The 12,673-nt window shown below is 52.1% G+C and overlaps 1 protein-coding gene across 2 annotated transcripts in view; it reads right to left on the reverse strand.

The window, feature by feature from the left end:
* The window catches only part of slc44a1b (solute carrier family 44 member 1b), a 36,662-nt gene that overhangs the window by 2,892 nt on the left and 21,097 nt on the right, over window positions 1-12,673 (reverse strand). For both annotated transcript variants that reach the window (XM_061976552.1, XM_061976553.2), the window contains exons 12-15: window positions 5,221-5,304; window positions 5,016-5,153; window positions 4,724-4,960; window positions 257-355 (exon numbers count right to left, since the gene is read on the reverse strand). In XM_061976552.1, the coding sequence (XP_061832536.1) occupies window positions 257-355; window positions 4,724-4,960; window positions 5,016-5,153; window positions 5,221-5,304 (558 nt within the window). The remainder of the gene's footprint in view (window positions 1-256; window positions 356-4,723; window positions 4,961-5,015; window positions 5,154-5,220; window positions 5,305-12,673) is intronic.

Here is a 12,673-nt window from a genome sequence, read left to right on the forward strand (position 1 = left end):
TTTTGCGGGCGTTGTCAGCGGGCTGTGTGGGAGGGGCGGAGCTTGGCGTGTGCAGCAGGCTGACAAACAGGAAGAGGGTGGAGGTGGGCAGGTAGACGCAGAGGAAGAGGACCACGTCCTCGCTGAGGCAGAGCACCAAGTCGCCGTGCTCCATCAGCGCCCAGTCCACCAACACCCCCACCAGCAGGTAGTACACCTGGAACTCCTGAAGGTCCTCCCACTCGCCATTGACCACGCCTCCACCGCCGTCACTCACCATGGGCTTCATCTCGGCGCCCTCCGAGGGCGTGGCCTTCACTCTGCTGCGCCCGCGGCCGGCCACGCGCTCCAGACGCCGGCTGCTCTCCACGAACTCCTGCGGGGGAGAGAGAGACGTCATTGCAGGCGGCGGGTGTTAGAATAATCATGGATATACAAACCCTGTTTCCATATGAGTTGGGAAATTATGTTAGATGTAAATATAAACGGAATACAATGATTTGCAAATCCTTTTCAACCCATATTCAGTTGAATATGCTACAAAGACAACATATTTGATGTTCAAACTGATAAACTTTTTTTTTTTTTGCAAATAATCATTAACTTTAGAATTTGATGGCAGCAACACGTGACAAAGAAGTTGGGAAAGGTGGCAATAAATACTGATAAAGTTGAGGAATGCTCATCAAACACTTATTTGGAACATCCCACAGGTGTGCAGGCTAATTGGGAACAGGTGGGTGCCATGATTGGGTATAAAATTAGATTCCATGAAATGCTCAGTCTTTCACAAACAAGGATGGGGCGAGGGTCACCACTTTGTCAACAAATGCGTGAGCAAATTGTTGAACAGTTTAAGAAAAACCTTTCTCAACCAGCTATTGCAAGGAATTTAGGGATTTCACCATCTACGCTCCGTAATATCATCAAAGGGTTCAGAGAATCTGGAGAAATCACTGCACGTAAGCAGCTAAGCCCGTGACCTTCCATCCCTTAGGCTGTACTGCATCAACAAGCCACATCAGTGTGTAAAGGATATCACCACACGGGCTCAGGAACACTTCAGAAACCCACTGTCAGTAACTACAGTCGGTCGCTACATCTGTAAGTGCAAGTTAAAACTCTCCTATGCAAGGCGAAAACCGTTTATCAACAACACCCAGGAACGCCGTCGGCTTCGCTGGGCCTGAGCTCATCTAAGATGGACTGATACAAAGTGGGAAAGTGTTCTGTGGTCTGACAAGTCCACATATCAAATTGTTTTTGGAAACTGTGACCATCGTGTCCTCTGGACCAAAGAGGAAAAGAACCATCCGGGTTGTTATAGGCGCAAAGTGTAAAAGGCAGCATGTGTGATGGTATGGGGGTGTATTAGTGCCCAAGACATGGGTAACTTACACATCTGTGAAGGCGCCATTAATGCTGAAAGGTACATACAGGTTTTGGAGCAACATATGTTGCCATCCAAGCAACGTTACCATGGACGCCCCTGCTTATTTCAGCAAGCCACGTGTTACATCAACGTGGCTTCATAGTAAAAGAGTGCGGGTACTAGACTGGCCTGACTGTAGTCCAGACCTGTCTCCCATTGAAAATGTGTGGCGCATTATGAAGCCTAAAATAGCCCAACGGAGACCCCCGGACTGTTGAACAACTTAAGCTGTACATCAAGCAAGAATGGGAAAGAATTCCACCTGAGAAGCCTAAAAAATGTGTCTCCTCAGTTCCCAAACGTTTACTGAGTGTTGTTAAAAGGAAAGGCCATGTAACACAGTGGTGAACATGCCCTTTCCCAACTACTTTGGCACGTGTTGCAGCCATGAAATTCTAAGTTAATTATTATTTGCAAAAAAAAATAAAAATGTTATGAGTTTGAATATCAAATATGTTGTCTTTGTAGTGCATTCAATTGAATATGGGTTGAAAAGGATTTGCAAATCATTGTATTCCGTTTATATTTACATCCAACACAATTTCCCAACTCATATGGAAACAGGATTTGTATTATCACACTAACTTTAGTATGCTTAAAGTCCGTTGCTTTAGTTATTAGCTATTGTGCTCAAGTTAGACTTTTCTAATCTGTGCAAGGACAAAAACTTCTTGTCTGAGGGGTGGCCTCAGCCGTAGATGTTATCTTTGTTTTAGCCTGCTAACAGCCAAGGACTTCAACGACCTCAACGAAGACAAGATGACAGCACGCAGACGAAGCAGAGACTTCAAGGACCTCAACGTAGATAAGATGACAACCCACAGACGAAGCGGGGACAGGGCGAAATCACAAGGCCCCCAGCACATTCCGTCACGTATTGTGTGTCCTGGACCTGCTTTGCATAATATATGTGACCACTCCTTTTAGATGCGGCTTTAGTGTAAGGCTGCAGCTAACGATTATTTTTCTATCGATTAATCAATAGATTATTTTTTCGATTAATCGGTTAATCTATAGATTATTTTTTCGATTAATCTATAGATTATTTTTCCTTTTACCGATTATTTTTTTAATTTAAAATGAAGATGAAAAAATAAATGTTGGCCAGTTTTTTCAAAAGGCATGATTTTTATTTACAAAAAAAAAAGTATGGCCACTCAGTCAACATTGACAACAACATGACAAAATATTCTGTAACAATGTAAACATTTAAAACTTTTAACATTTAACAAAATTAAAAGTAGCTTATTTGCTTTTTAATGTGCAAATATAAAAGTAAACATCCAGTGCAAATCTTAATATTATGCAATAGTATAAGCATTTCAAAAGTAAAAGTATTGCTTATTTTGCTTTAAAATGTGCAAGAATAAAGATAAACATCCAATACAAAAAAGTGCAAAAGGAAATATTCTGTAACGGTGTAAACATTTCAACAAAAGTAAAAGTATTGCTTATTTTGCTTAATAACGCAACAATGATAGTATGATTAAAGTGAAAGTTAATTGTTGGTTTGTACATAGTATATGTAACTGTTAATGTTGTAAAAGGTATTTGCACAACTAGTTAACGTTAGCGTAAAAGAGGAGCGCGTCTTTGTAAACACTGAACAGGCATGCCAAACGCGCCTCTCAGAGCAAAACAGTGTTTTAGTTTATGAATTTACAACGCAGATACAAATGACACATTCATGTTTTTGTGTAATGATGACAACGTATACTCACGCGGACGGTTGACTAGTTGATGGTGATGGCAAGAACGCTGTCGGGTGTTTTCTTTTCAAATGTTCCTTCATAGCCGTTGTGCTGCTATGATAGGCCATTTCCGCTCGACACAGTGTGCATACAACAACTGTCAAGTGTTTTGCTTTTTTCGCTGTGCTTATCCCACACTTGAAGGGATGTACCAATGCTGAATGTGGCTTCTGGATTTCACTCAAAGGACCAGACCGTAGTTACTTATTCCTTTTATTTTCCTTTAGTTTTTCCAACGAAGAAACAGCTTCTTTTTTCTTCTTTAGTCTTTTTAGCAGTCTTTAGCAGTGTTAGTAGACTTTAGTTTCTTTAGCTGTCATTAGCTGTCTTTAGTAGCCTTTAGCTTCTTTAGTAGGTGAAAAACCTTTAGGGACAAAACACCACAAGATAAACATGCTGTAAAAAATCAATCAATTATCAATACCATAATTTACAATTATTAATTAGGCTATCAAACTCTTAACCACCAATCTTAAACGCTGTCTACTGGTAGAAAAATGCCCCTTTTTCTATTGCCTCACCAGCAGCCAATGATCCAACACAGTTAAATCCAACACTTGAAGTTGAGTGACTTCACCCTCCTGATGAAGCAAACTGCTACAACATTTATCAAACTAAGCAAAGAATATCAACACTAAACAACAGTTACATAACACACTGTGTGTATTTAGCCTCCAGACTAAGCACGCTACATGCACACAACCCCCCCCCCCCCCCCCCCGCCCCATCTCACCAGCGCAACAAGTGCGCCACACCCACGAAGAGAAATATTAAATCTTACATACTTTTTGGCACAACTCTGGGTTATCTCTAATGAACTAAACCTTTTTCCACTCTGCGCTGGCGTCTTTTGTACTCCTTGATTTGACAAAGCTGTCTAATTACTGGGCTCGCGCACCAGCAGATGAGACGGGAGCGCGCCGCGTTATACCTGCGCGTGAACGTAAACTGATCGGCTCTGATCATATAAGCCGACTGGCCGAAATAATGCCGAATTATATACATTTCCTGGGGTTGCCTAGGTGAATAGGGATGCGGATGTGCTGTAAGATAAAATATAATTTTATTAAGTGGGGTTTGGCTGGTTGCTAAACAGCCACGGTTGCGAGCTCGCGCGTCAGCTGACGAGACAGCTGTTCGCCGCTACAACATTATAAGGCCGTTTATTGAAATACTCCCACACTTTTGACGACTTTTGGCGTGCTTTTTTCCCCTCGCTCGCATCGTCTGCTTTGCGCTCCGCCATGACGGCAGTGTGACGTAAATATGTGACGCGTCGACGCGTAAAAACGACGTCGACGTATTTACGTAGCCGATGACGTCGACTACGTCGACGCGTCGTTTCAGCCTTACTTTAGTGTTGTTGACTATGGAACTCCTGAATAAATAGAGGGACGCAGGAGCTCAACCTTAAAGCGTAGGGCGAGACTGTGACTAAGTGTGCAGTTCCATGCGTTCTCCTCATGAGCTAAATTGAACTCTGTCTCTGTATGGTTCCTTGCTTCTTGTCTGATTAATAGATGTCATCAGTGTTTGAACCTGACACGTGCGGCGGCCTCACCATCAGAGCCTTGTCCATGAAGAACTCCTTGCCCGGCGTGCCGTCGTTGTACTTGGTGTCGATGGCGAAGCACAGGAAGAGCACGTCCACCACCATCTCGAAGACGGACAGGAAGCAGTGCGCCGCCAGGAAGGCGAAGAGGCAGACGATGACCAGCGGCAGCAGCCACTCGGCGTAATCTCGCCGGGCGTTGAGCAGCAGCACGCCGGCGAACGCCGTCGTCGTGACGATGAGTATCTGCCAGAGGACAACGGTGGTCGGTGTCCGGGAGCTCCATGGTGGACGCACTCACCTTCCCCAGGAAGAGCACCAGGTCCCCGATGGCGTTGACGGTGGCGACTCGCAGGGCGTTCTCCACCAGGAGCACAAAAGCGTCTCGCGCCGACGTGCAGAAGCTGGTGCTGTTGATGGCGGTCGCGGCGTACGCGTTCTGCCCCCGCGGACAGGAAGTGAGTGGTCAGCAAATGAGTCAAAGTGAAAGTGAAAGTGAAAGTCACCTGGTTGAGATAGTTGAGGCACTTCTCCAAACACCACAAGCAGCAGATGCAGGACTTCAGCACGCAGCGAGCGCAGGCGTTCTCCTGAAACACACCAAGGTCAGCTGACTGCAACCCTCGCCCCGTTCCATCACGCTACCTTGCTCTTAGCTGACTACAACCCTCGCCCCGTTCCATCACGCTACCTTGCCCTTAGCTGACTACAACCCTCGCCCCGTTCCATCACGCTACCTTGCCCTTAGCTGACTGCAACCCTCGCCCCGTTCCATCGTGCTACCTTGCCCTTAACTGACTACAACCCTCGCCCCGTTCCATTGTGCTACCTTGCCCTTAGCTGACTACAACCCTCGCCCCGTTCCATCACGCTACCTTGCCCTTAGCTGACTGCAACCCTCGCCCCGTTCCATCGTACTACCTTGCCCTTAACTGACTACAACCCTCGCCCCGTTCCATTGTGCTACCTTGCCCTTAGCTGACTACAACCCTCGCCCCGTTCCATCACACTACCTTGCCCTTAACCGACTACAACCCTCGCCCCGTTCCATCACACTACCTTGCCCTTAACCGACTACAACCCTCACCCCGTTCCATTGTGCTACCTTGCCCTTAGCTGACTACAACCCTCGCCCCGTTCCATCACACTACCTTGCCCTTAGCTGACTACAACCCTCGCCCCGTTCCATCACGCTACCTTGCCCTTAGCTGACTGCAACCCTCGCCCCGTTCCATCACGCTACCTTGCCCTTAACTGACTACAACCCTCGCCCCGTTCCATCACGCTACCTTGCCCTTAGCTGACTGCAACCCTCGCCCCGTTCCATCACGCTACCTTGCCCTTAGCTGACTGCAACCCTCGCCCCGTTCCATCACGCTACCTTGCCCTTAACTGACTACAACCCTCGCCCCGTTCCATCACACTACCTTGCCCTTAGCTGACTACAACCCTCGCCCCGTTCCATTGTGCTACCTTGCCCTTAACTGACTACAACCCTCGCCCCGTTCCATTGTGCTACCTTGCCCTTAACCGACTACAACCCTCACCCCGTTCCATTGTGCTACCTTGCCCTTAGCTGACTACAACCCTCGCCCCGTTCCATCACACTACCTTGCCCTTAGCTGACTACAACCCTCGCCCCGTTCCATCGCGCTACCTTGCCCTTAGCTGACTGCAACCCTCGCCCCGTTCCATTGTGCTACCTTACCCTTAGCTGACTGCAACCCTCGCCCCGTTCCATCACGCTACCTTGCCCTTAGCTGACTACAACCCTCGCCCCGTTCCATCACGCTACCTTGCCCTTAGCTGACTACAACCCTTGCCCCGTTCCATCACGCTACCTTGCCCTTAACTGACTACAACCCTCGCCCCGTTCCATCGTGCTACCTTGCCCTTAGCTGACTACAACCCTCGCCCCGTTCCATCGCGCTACCTTGCCCTTAGCTGACTGCAACCCTCGCCCCGTTCCATTGTGCTACCTTACCCTTAGCTGACTGCAACCCTCGCCCCGTTCCATCACGCTACCTTGCCCTTAACTGACTACAACCCTCGCCCCGTTCCATCGTGCTACCTTGCCCTTAGCTGACTACAACCCTCGCCCCGTTCCATCGTGCTACCTTGCCCTTAGCTGACTGCAACTCTCGCCCCGTTCCATCACGCTACCTTGCCCTTAACTGACTACAACCCTCGCCCCGTTCCATCGTGCTACCTTGCCCTTAGCTGACTACAACCCTCGCCCCGTTCCATCACGCTACCTTGCCCTTAACTGACTACAACCCTCGCCCCGTTCCATCGTGCTACCTTGCCCTTAACTGACTACAACCCTCGCCCCGTTCCATTGTGCTACCTTGCCCTTAGCTGACTACAACCCTCGCCCCGTTCCATCAGGCTACCTTGCCCTTAGCTGACTGCAACCCTCGCCCCGTTCCATCGTGCTACCTTGCCCTTAACTGACTACAACCCTCGCCCCGTTCCATTGTGCTACCTTGCCCTTAGCTGACTACAACCCTCGCCCCGTTCCATCACACTACCTTGCCCTTAACCGACTACAACCCTCGCCCCGTTCCATCACACTACCTTGCCCTTAACCGACTACAACCCTCACCCCGTTCCATTGTGCTACCTTGCCCTTAGCTGACTACAACCCTCGCCCCGTTCCATCACACTACCTTGCCCTTAGCTGACTACAACCCTCGCCCCGTTCCATCACGCTACCTTGCCCTTAGCTGACTGCAACCCTCGCCCCGTTCCATCACGCTACCTTGCCCTTAACTGACTACAACCCTCGCCCCGTTCCATCACGCTACCTTGCCCTTAGCTGACTGCAACCCTCGCCCCGTTCCATCACGCTACCTTGCCCTTAGCTGACTGCAACCCTCGCCCCGTTCCATCACGCTACCTTGCCCTTAACTGACTACAACCCTCGCCCCGTTCCATCACACTACCTTGCCCTTAGCTGACTACAACCCTCGCCCCGTTCCATTGTGCTACCTTGCCCTTAACTGACTACAACCCTCGCCCCGTTCCATTGTGCTACCTTGCCCTTAACCGACTACAACCCTCACCCCGTTCCATTGTGCTACCTTGCCCTTAGCTGACTACAACCCTCGCCCCGTTCCATCACACTACCTTGCCCTTAGCTGACTACAACCCTCGCCCCGTTCCATCGCGCTACCTTGCCCTTAGCTGACTGCAACCCTCGCCCCGTTCCATTGTGCTACCTTACCCTTAGCTGACTGCAACCCTCGCCCCGTTCCATCACGCTACCTTGCCCTTAGCTGACTACAACCCTCGCCCCGTTCCATCACGCTACCTTGCCCTTAGCTGACTACAACCCTTGCCCCGTTCCATCACGCTACCTTGCCCTTAACTGACTACAACCCTCGCCCCGTTCCATCGTGCTACCTTGCCCTTAGCTGACTACAACCCTCGCCCCGTTCCATCGCGCTACCTTGCCCTTAGCTGACTGCAACCCTCGCCCCGTTCCATTGTGCTACCTTACCCTTAGCTGACTGCAACCCTCGCCCCGTTCCATCACGCTACCTTGCCCTTAACTGACTACAACCCTCGCCCCGTTCCATCGTGCTACCTTGCCCTTAGCTGACTACAACCCTCGCCCCGTTCCATCGTGCTACCTTGCCCTTAGCTGACTGCAACTCTCGCCCCGTTCCATCACGCTACCTTGCCCTTAACTGACTACAACCCTCGCCCCGTTCCATCGTGCTACCTTGCCCTTAGCTGACTACAACCCTCGCCCCGTTCCATCACGCTACCTTGCCCTTAACTGACTACAACCCTCGCCCCGTTCCATCGTGCTACCTTGCCCTTAACTGACTACAACCCTCGCCCCGTTCCATCGTGCTACCTTGCCCTTAGCTGACTACAACCCTCGCCCCGTTCCATCACGCTACCTTGCCCTTAGCTGACTGCAACCCTCACCCCGTTCCATCGTGCTACCTTGCCCTTAGCTGACTACAACCCTCGCCCCGTTCCATCACGCTACCTTGCCCTTAGCTGACTACAACCCTCGCCCCGTTCCATTGTGCTACCTTGCCCTTAGCTGACTACAACCCTCGCCCCGTTCCATCACACTACCTTGCCCTTAACCGACTACAACCCTCACCCCGTTCCATTGTGCTACCTTGCCCTTAGCTGACTACAACCCTCGCCCCGTTCCATCACACTACCTTGCCCTTAGCTGACTACAACCCTCGCCCCGTTCCATCACGCTACCTTGCCCTTAGCTGACTGCAACCCTCGCCCCGTTCCATCACGCTACCTTGCCCTTAACTGACTACAACCCTCGCCCCGTTCCATCACGCTACCTTGCCCTTAGCTGACTGCAACCCTCGCCCCGTTCCATCACGCTACCTTGCCCTTAGCTGACTGCAACCCTCGCCCCGTTCCATCACGCTACCTTGCCCTTAACTGACTACAACCCTCGCCCCGTTCCATCACACTACCTTGCCCTTAGCTGACTACAACCCTCGCCCCGTTCCATTGTGCTACCTTGCCCTTAACTGACTACAACCCTCGCCCCGTTCCATTGTGCTACCTTGCCCTTAACCGACTACAACCCTCACCCCGTTCCATTGTGCTACCTTGCCCTTAGCTGACTACAACCCTCGCCCCGTTCCATCACACTACCTTGCCCTTAGCTGACTACAACCCTCGCCCCGTTCCATCGCGCTACCTTGCCCTTAGCTGACTGCAACCCTCGCCCCGTTCCATTGTGCTACCTTACCCTTAGCTGACTGCAACCCTCGCCCCGTTCCATCACGCTACCTTGCCCTTAGCTGACTACAACCCTCGCCCCGTTCCATCACGCTACCTTGCCCTTAGCTGACTACAACCCTTGCCCCGTTCCATCACGCTACCTTGCCCTTAACTGACTACAACCCTCGCCCCGTTCCATCGTGCTACCTTGCCCTTAGCTGACTACAACCCTCGCCCCGTTCCATCGCGCTACCTTGCCCTTAGCTGACTGCAACCCTCGCCCCGTTCCATTGTGCTACCTTACCCTTAGCTGACTGCAACCCTCGCCCCGTTCCATCACGCTACCTTGCCCTTAACTGACTACAACCCTCGCCCCGTTCCATCGTGCTACCTTGCCCTTAGCTGACTACAACCCTCGCCCCGTTCCATCGTGCTACCTTGCCCTTAGCTGACTGCAACTCTCGCCCCGTTCCATCACGCTACCTTGCCCTTAACTGACTACAACCCTCGCCCCGTTCCATCGTGCTACCTTGCCCTTAGCTGACTACAACCCTCGCCCCGTTCCATCACGCTACCTTGCCCTTAACTGACTACAACCCTCGCCCCGTTCCATCGTGCTACCTTGCCCTTAACTGACTACAACCCTCGCCCCGTTCCATCGTGCTACCTTGCCCTTAGCTGACTACAACCCTCGCCCCGTTCCATCACGCTACCTTGCCCTTAGCTGACTGCAACCCTCACCCCGTTCCATCGTGCTACCTTGCCCTTAGCTGACTACAACCCTCGCCCCGTTCCATCACGCTACCTTGCCCTTAGCTGACTACAACCCTCGCCCCGTTCCATTGTGCTACCTTGCCCTTAGCTGACTACAACCCTCGCCCCGTTCCATCACACTACCTTGCCCTTAACCGACTACAACCCTCACCCCGTTCCATTGTGCTACCTTGCCCTTAGCTGACTACAACCCTCGCCCCGTTCCATCACACTACCTTGCCCTTAGCTGACTACAACCCTCGCCCCGTTCCATCACGCTACCTTGCCCTTAGCTGACTGCAACCCTCGCCCCGTTCCATCACGCTACCTTGCCCTTAACTGACTACAACCCTCGCCCCGTTCCATCACGCTACCTTGCCCTTAGCTGACTGCAACCCTCGCCCCGTTCCATCACGCTACCTTGCCCTTAGCTGACTGCAACCCTCGCCCCGTTCCATCACGCTACCTTGCCCTTAACTGACTACAACCCTCGCCCCGTTCCATCACACTACCTTGCCCTTAGCTGACTACAACCCTCGCCCCGTTCCATTGTGCTACCTTGCCCTTAACTGACTACAACCCTCGCCCCGTTCCATTGTGCTACCTTGCCCTTAACCGACTACAACCCTCACCCCGTTCCATTGTGCTACCTTGCCCTTAGCTGACTACAACCCTCGCCCCGTTCCATCACACTACCTTGCCCTTAGCTGACTACAACCCTCGCCCCGTTCCATCGCGCTACCTTGCCCTTAGCTGACTGCAACCCTCGCCCCGTTCCATTGTGCTACCTTACCCTTAGCTGACTGCGACCCTCGCCCCGTTCCATCACGCTACCTTGCCCTTAACTGACTACAACCCTCGCCCCGTTCCATTGTGCTACCTTGCCCTTAACTGACTACAACCCTCGCCCCGTTCCATCGTGCTACCTTGCCCTTAGCTGACTACAACCCTCGCCCCGTTCCATCACACTACCTTGCCCTTAACCGACTACAACCCTCACCCCGTTCCATTGTGCTACCTTGCCCTTAGCTGACTACAACCCTCGCCCCGTTCCATCACACTACCTTGCCCTTAGCTGACTACAACCCTCGCCCCGTTCCATCACGCTACCTTGCCCTTAGCTGACTGCAACCCTCGCCCCGTTCCATCACGCTACCTTGCCCTTAACTGACTACAACCCTCGCCCCGTTCCATCACGCTACCTTGCCCTTAGCTGACTGCAACCCTCGCCCCGTTCCATCACGCTACCTTGCCCTTAGCTGACTGCAACCCTCGCCCCGTTTCATCACGCTACCTTGCCCTTAACTGACTACAACCCTCGCCCCGTTCCATCACACTACCTTGCCCTTAGCTGACTACAACCCTCGCCCCGTTCCATCACGCTACCTTGCCCTTAGCTGACTACAACCCTCGCCCCGTTCCATCGTGCTACCTTGCCCTTAGCTGACTACAACCCTCGCCCCGTTCCATTGTGGTACCTTGCCCTTAACTGACTACAACCCTCGCCCCGTTCCATTGTGCTACCTTGCCCTTAACCGACTACAACCCTCACCCCGTTCCATCACGCTACCTTGCCCTTAGCTGACTACAACCCTCGCCCCGTTCCATCACACTACCTTGCCCTTAGCTGACTACAACCCTCGCCCCGTTCCATCGCGCTACCATGCCCTTAGCTGACTGCAACCCTCGCCCCGTTCCATTGTGCTACCTTACCCTTAGCTGACTGCAACCCTCGCCCCGTTCCATCGTGCTACCTTGCCCTTAGCTGACTGCTACCCTCGCCCCGTTCCATCGTGCTACCTTGCCCTTAGCTGACTACAACCCTCGCCCCGTTCCATTGTGCTACCTTGCCCTTAACTGACTACAACCCTCGCCCCGTTCCATTGTGCTACCTTGCCCTTAACTGACTACAACCCTCGCCCCGTTCCATTGTCCTACCTTGCCCTTAACTGACTACAACTCTCGCCCCGTTCCATTGTGCTACCTTGCCCTTAACTGACTACAACCCTCGCCCCGTTCCATTGTGCTACCTTGCCCTTAACTGACTACAACCCTCGCCCCGTTCCATCGTGCTACCTTGCCCTTAGCTGACTACAACCCTCGCCCCGTTCCATCGTGCTACCTTGCCCTTGGCTGACTACAACCCTCGCCCCGTTCCATCACGCTACCTTGCCCTTAGCTGACTACAACCCTCGCCCCGTTCCATCGTGCTACCTTGCCCTTAGCTGACTACAACCCTCGCCCTGTTCCATCACACTACCTTGCCCTTAACTGACTACAACCCTCGCCCCGTTCCATCGTGCTACCTTGCCCTTAGCTGACTACAACCCTCGCCCCGTTCCATCGTGCTACCTTGCCCTTGGCTGACTACAACCCTCGCCCCGTTCCATCACGCTACCTTGCCCTTAGCTGACTACAACCCTCGCCCCGTTCCATCACGCTACCTTGCCCTTAGCTGACTACAACCCTCGCCCCGTTCCATCACACTAC

The sequence above is a fragment of the Nerophis lumbriciformis genome, linkage group LG16 (assembly GCF_033978685.3).
Source record: "Nerophis lumbriciformis linkage group LG16, RoL_Nlum_v2.1, whole genome shotgun sequence".
Classification (NCBI taxonomy): Eukaryota; Metazoa; Chordata; class Actinopteri; order Syngnathiformes; family Syngnathidae; genus Nerophis; species Nerophis lumbriciformis.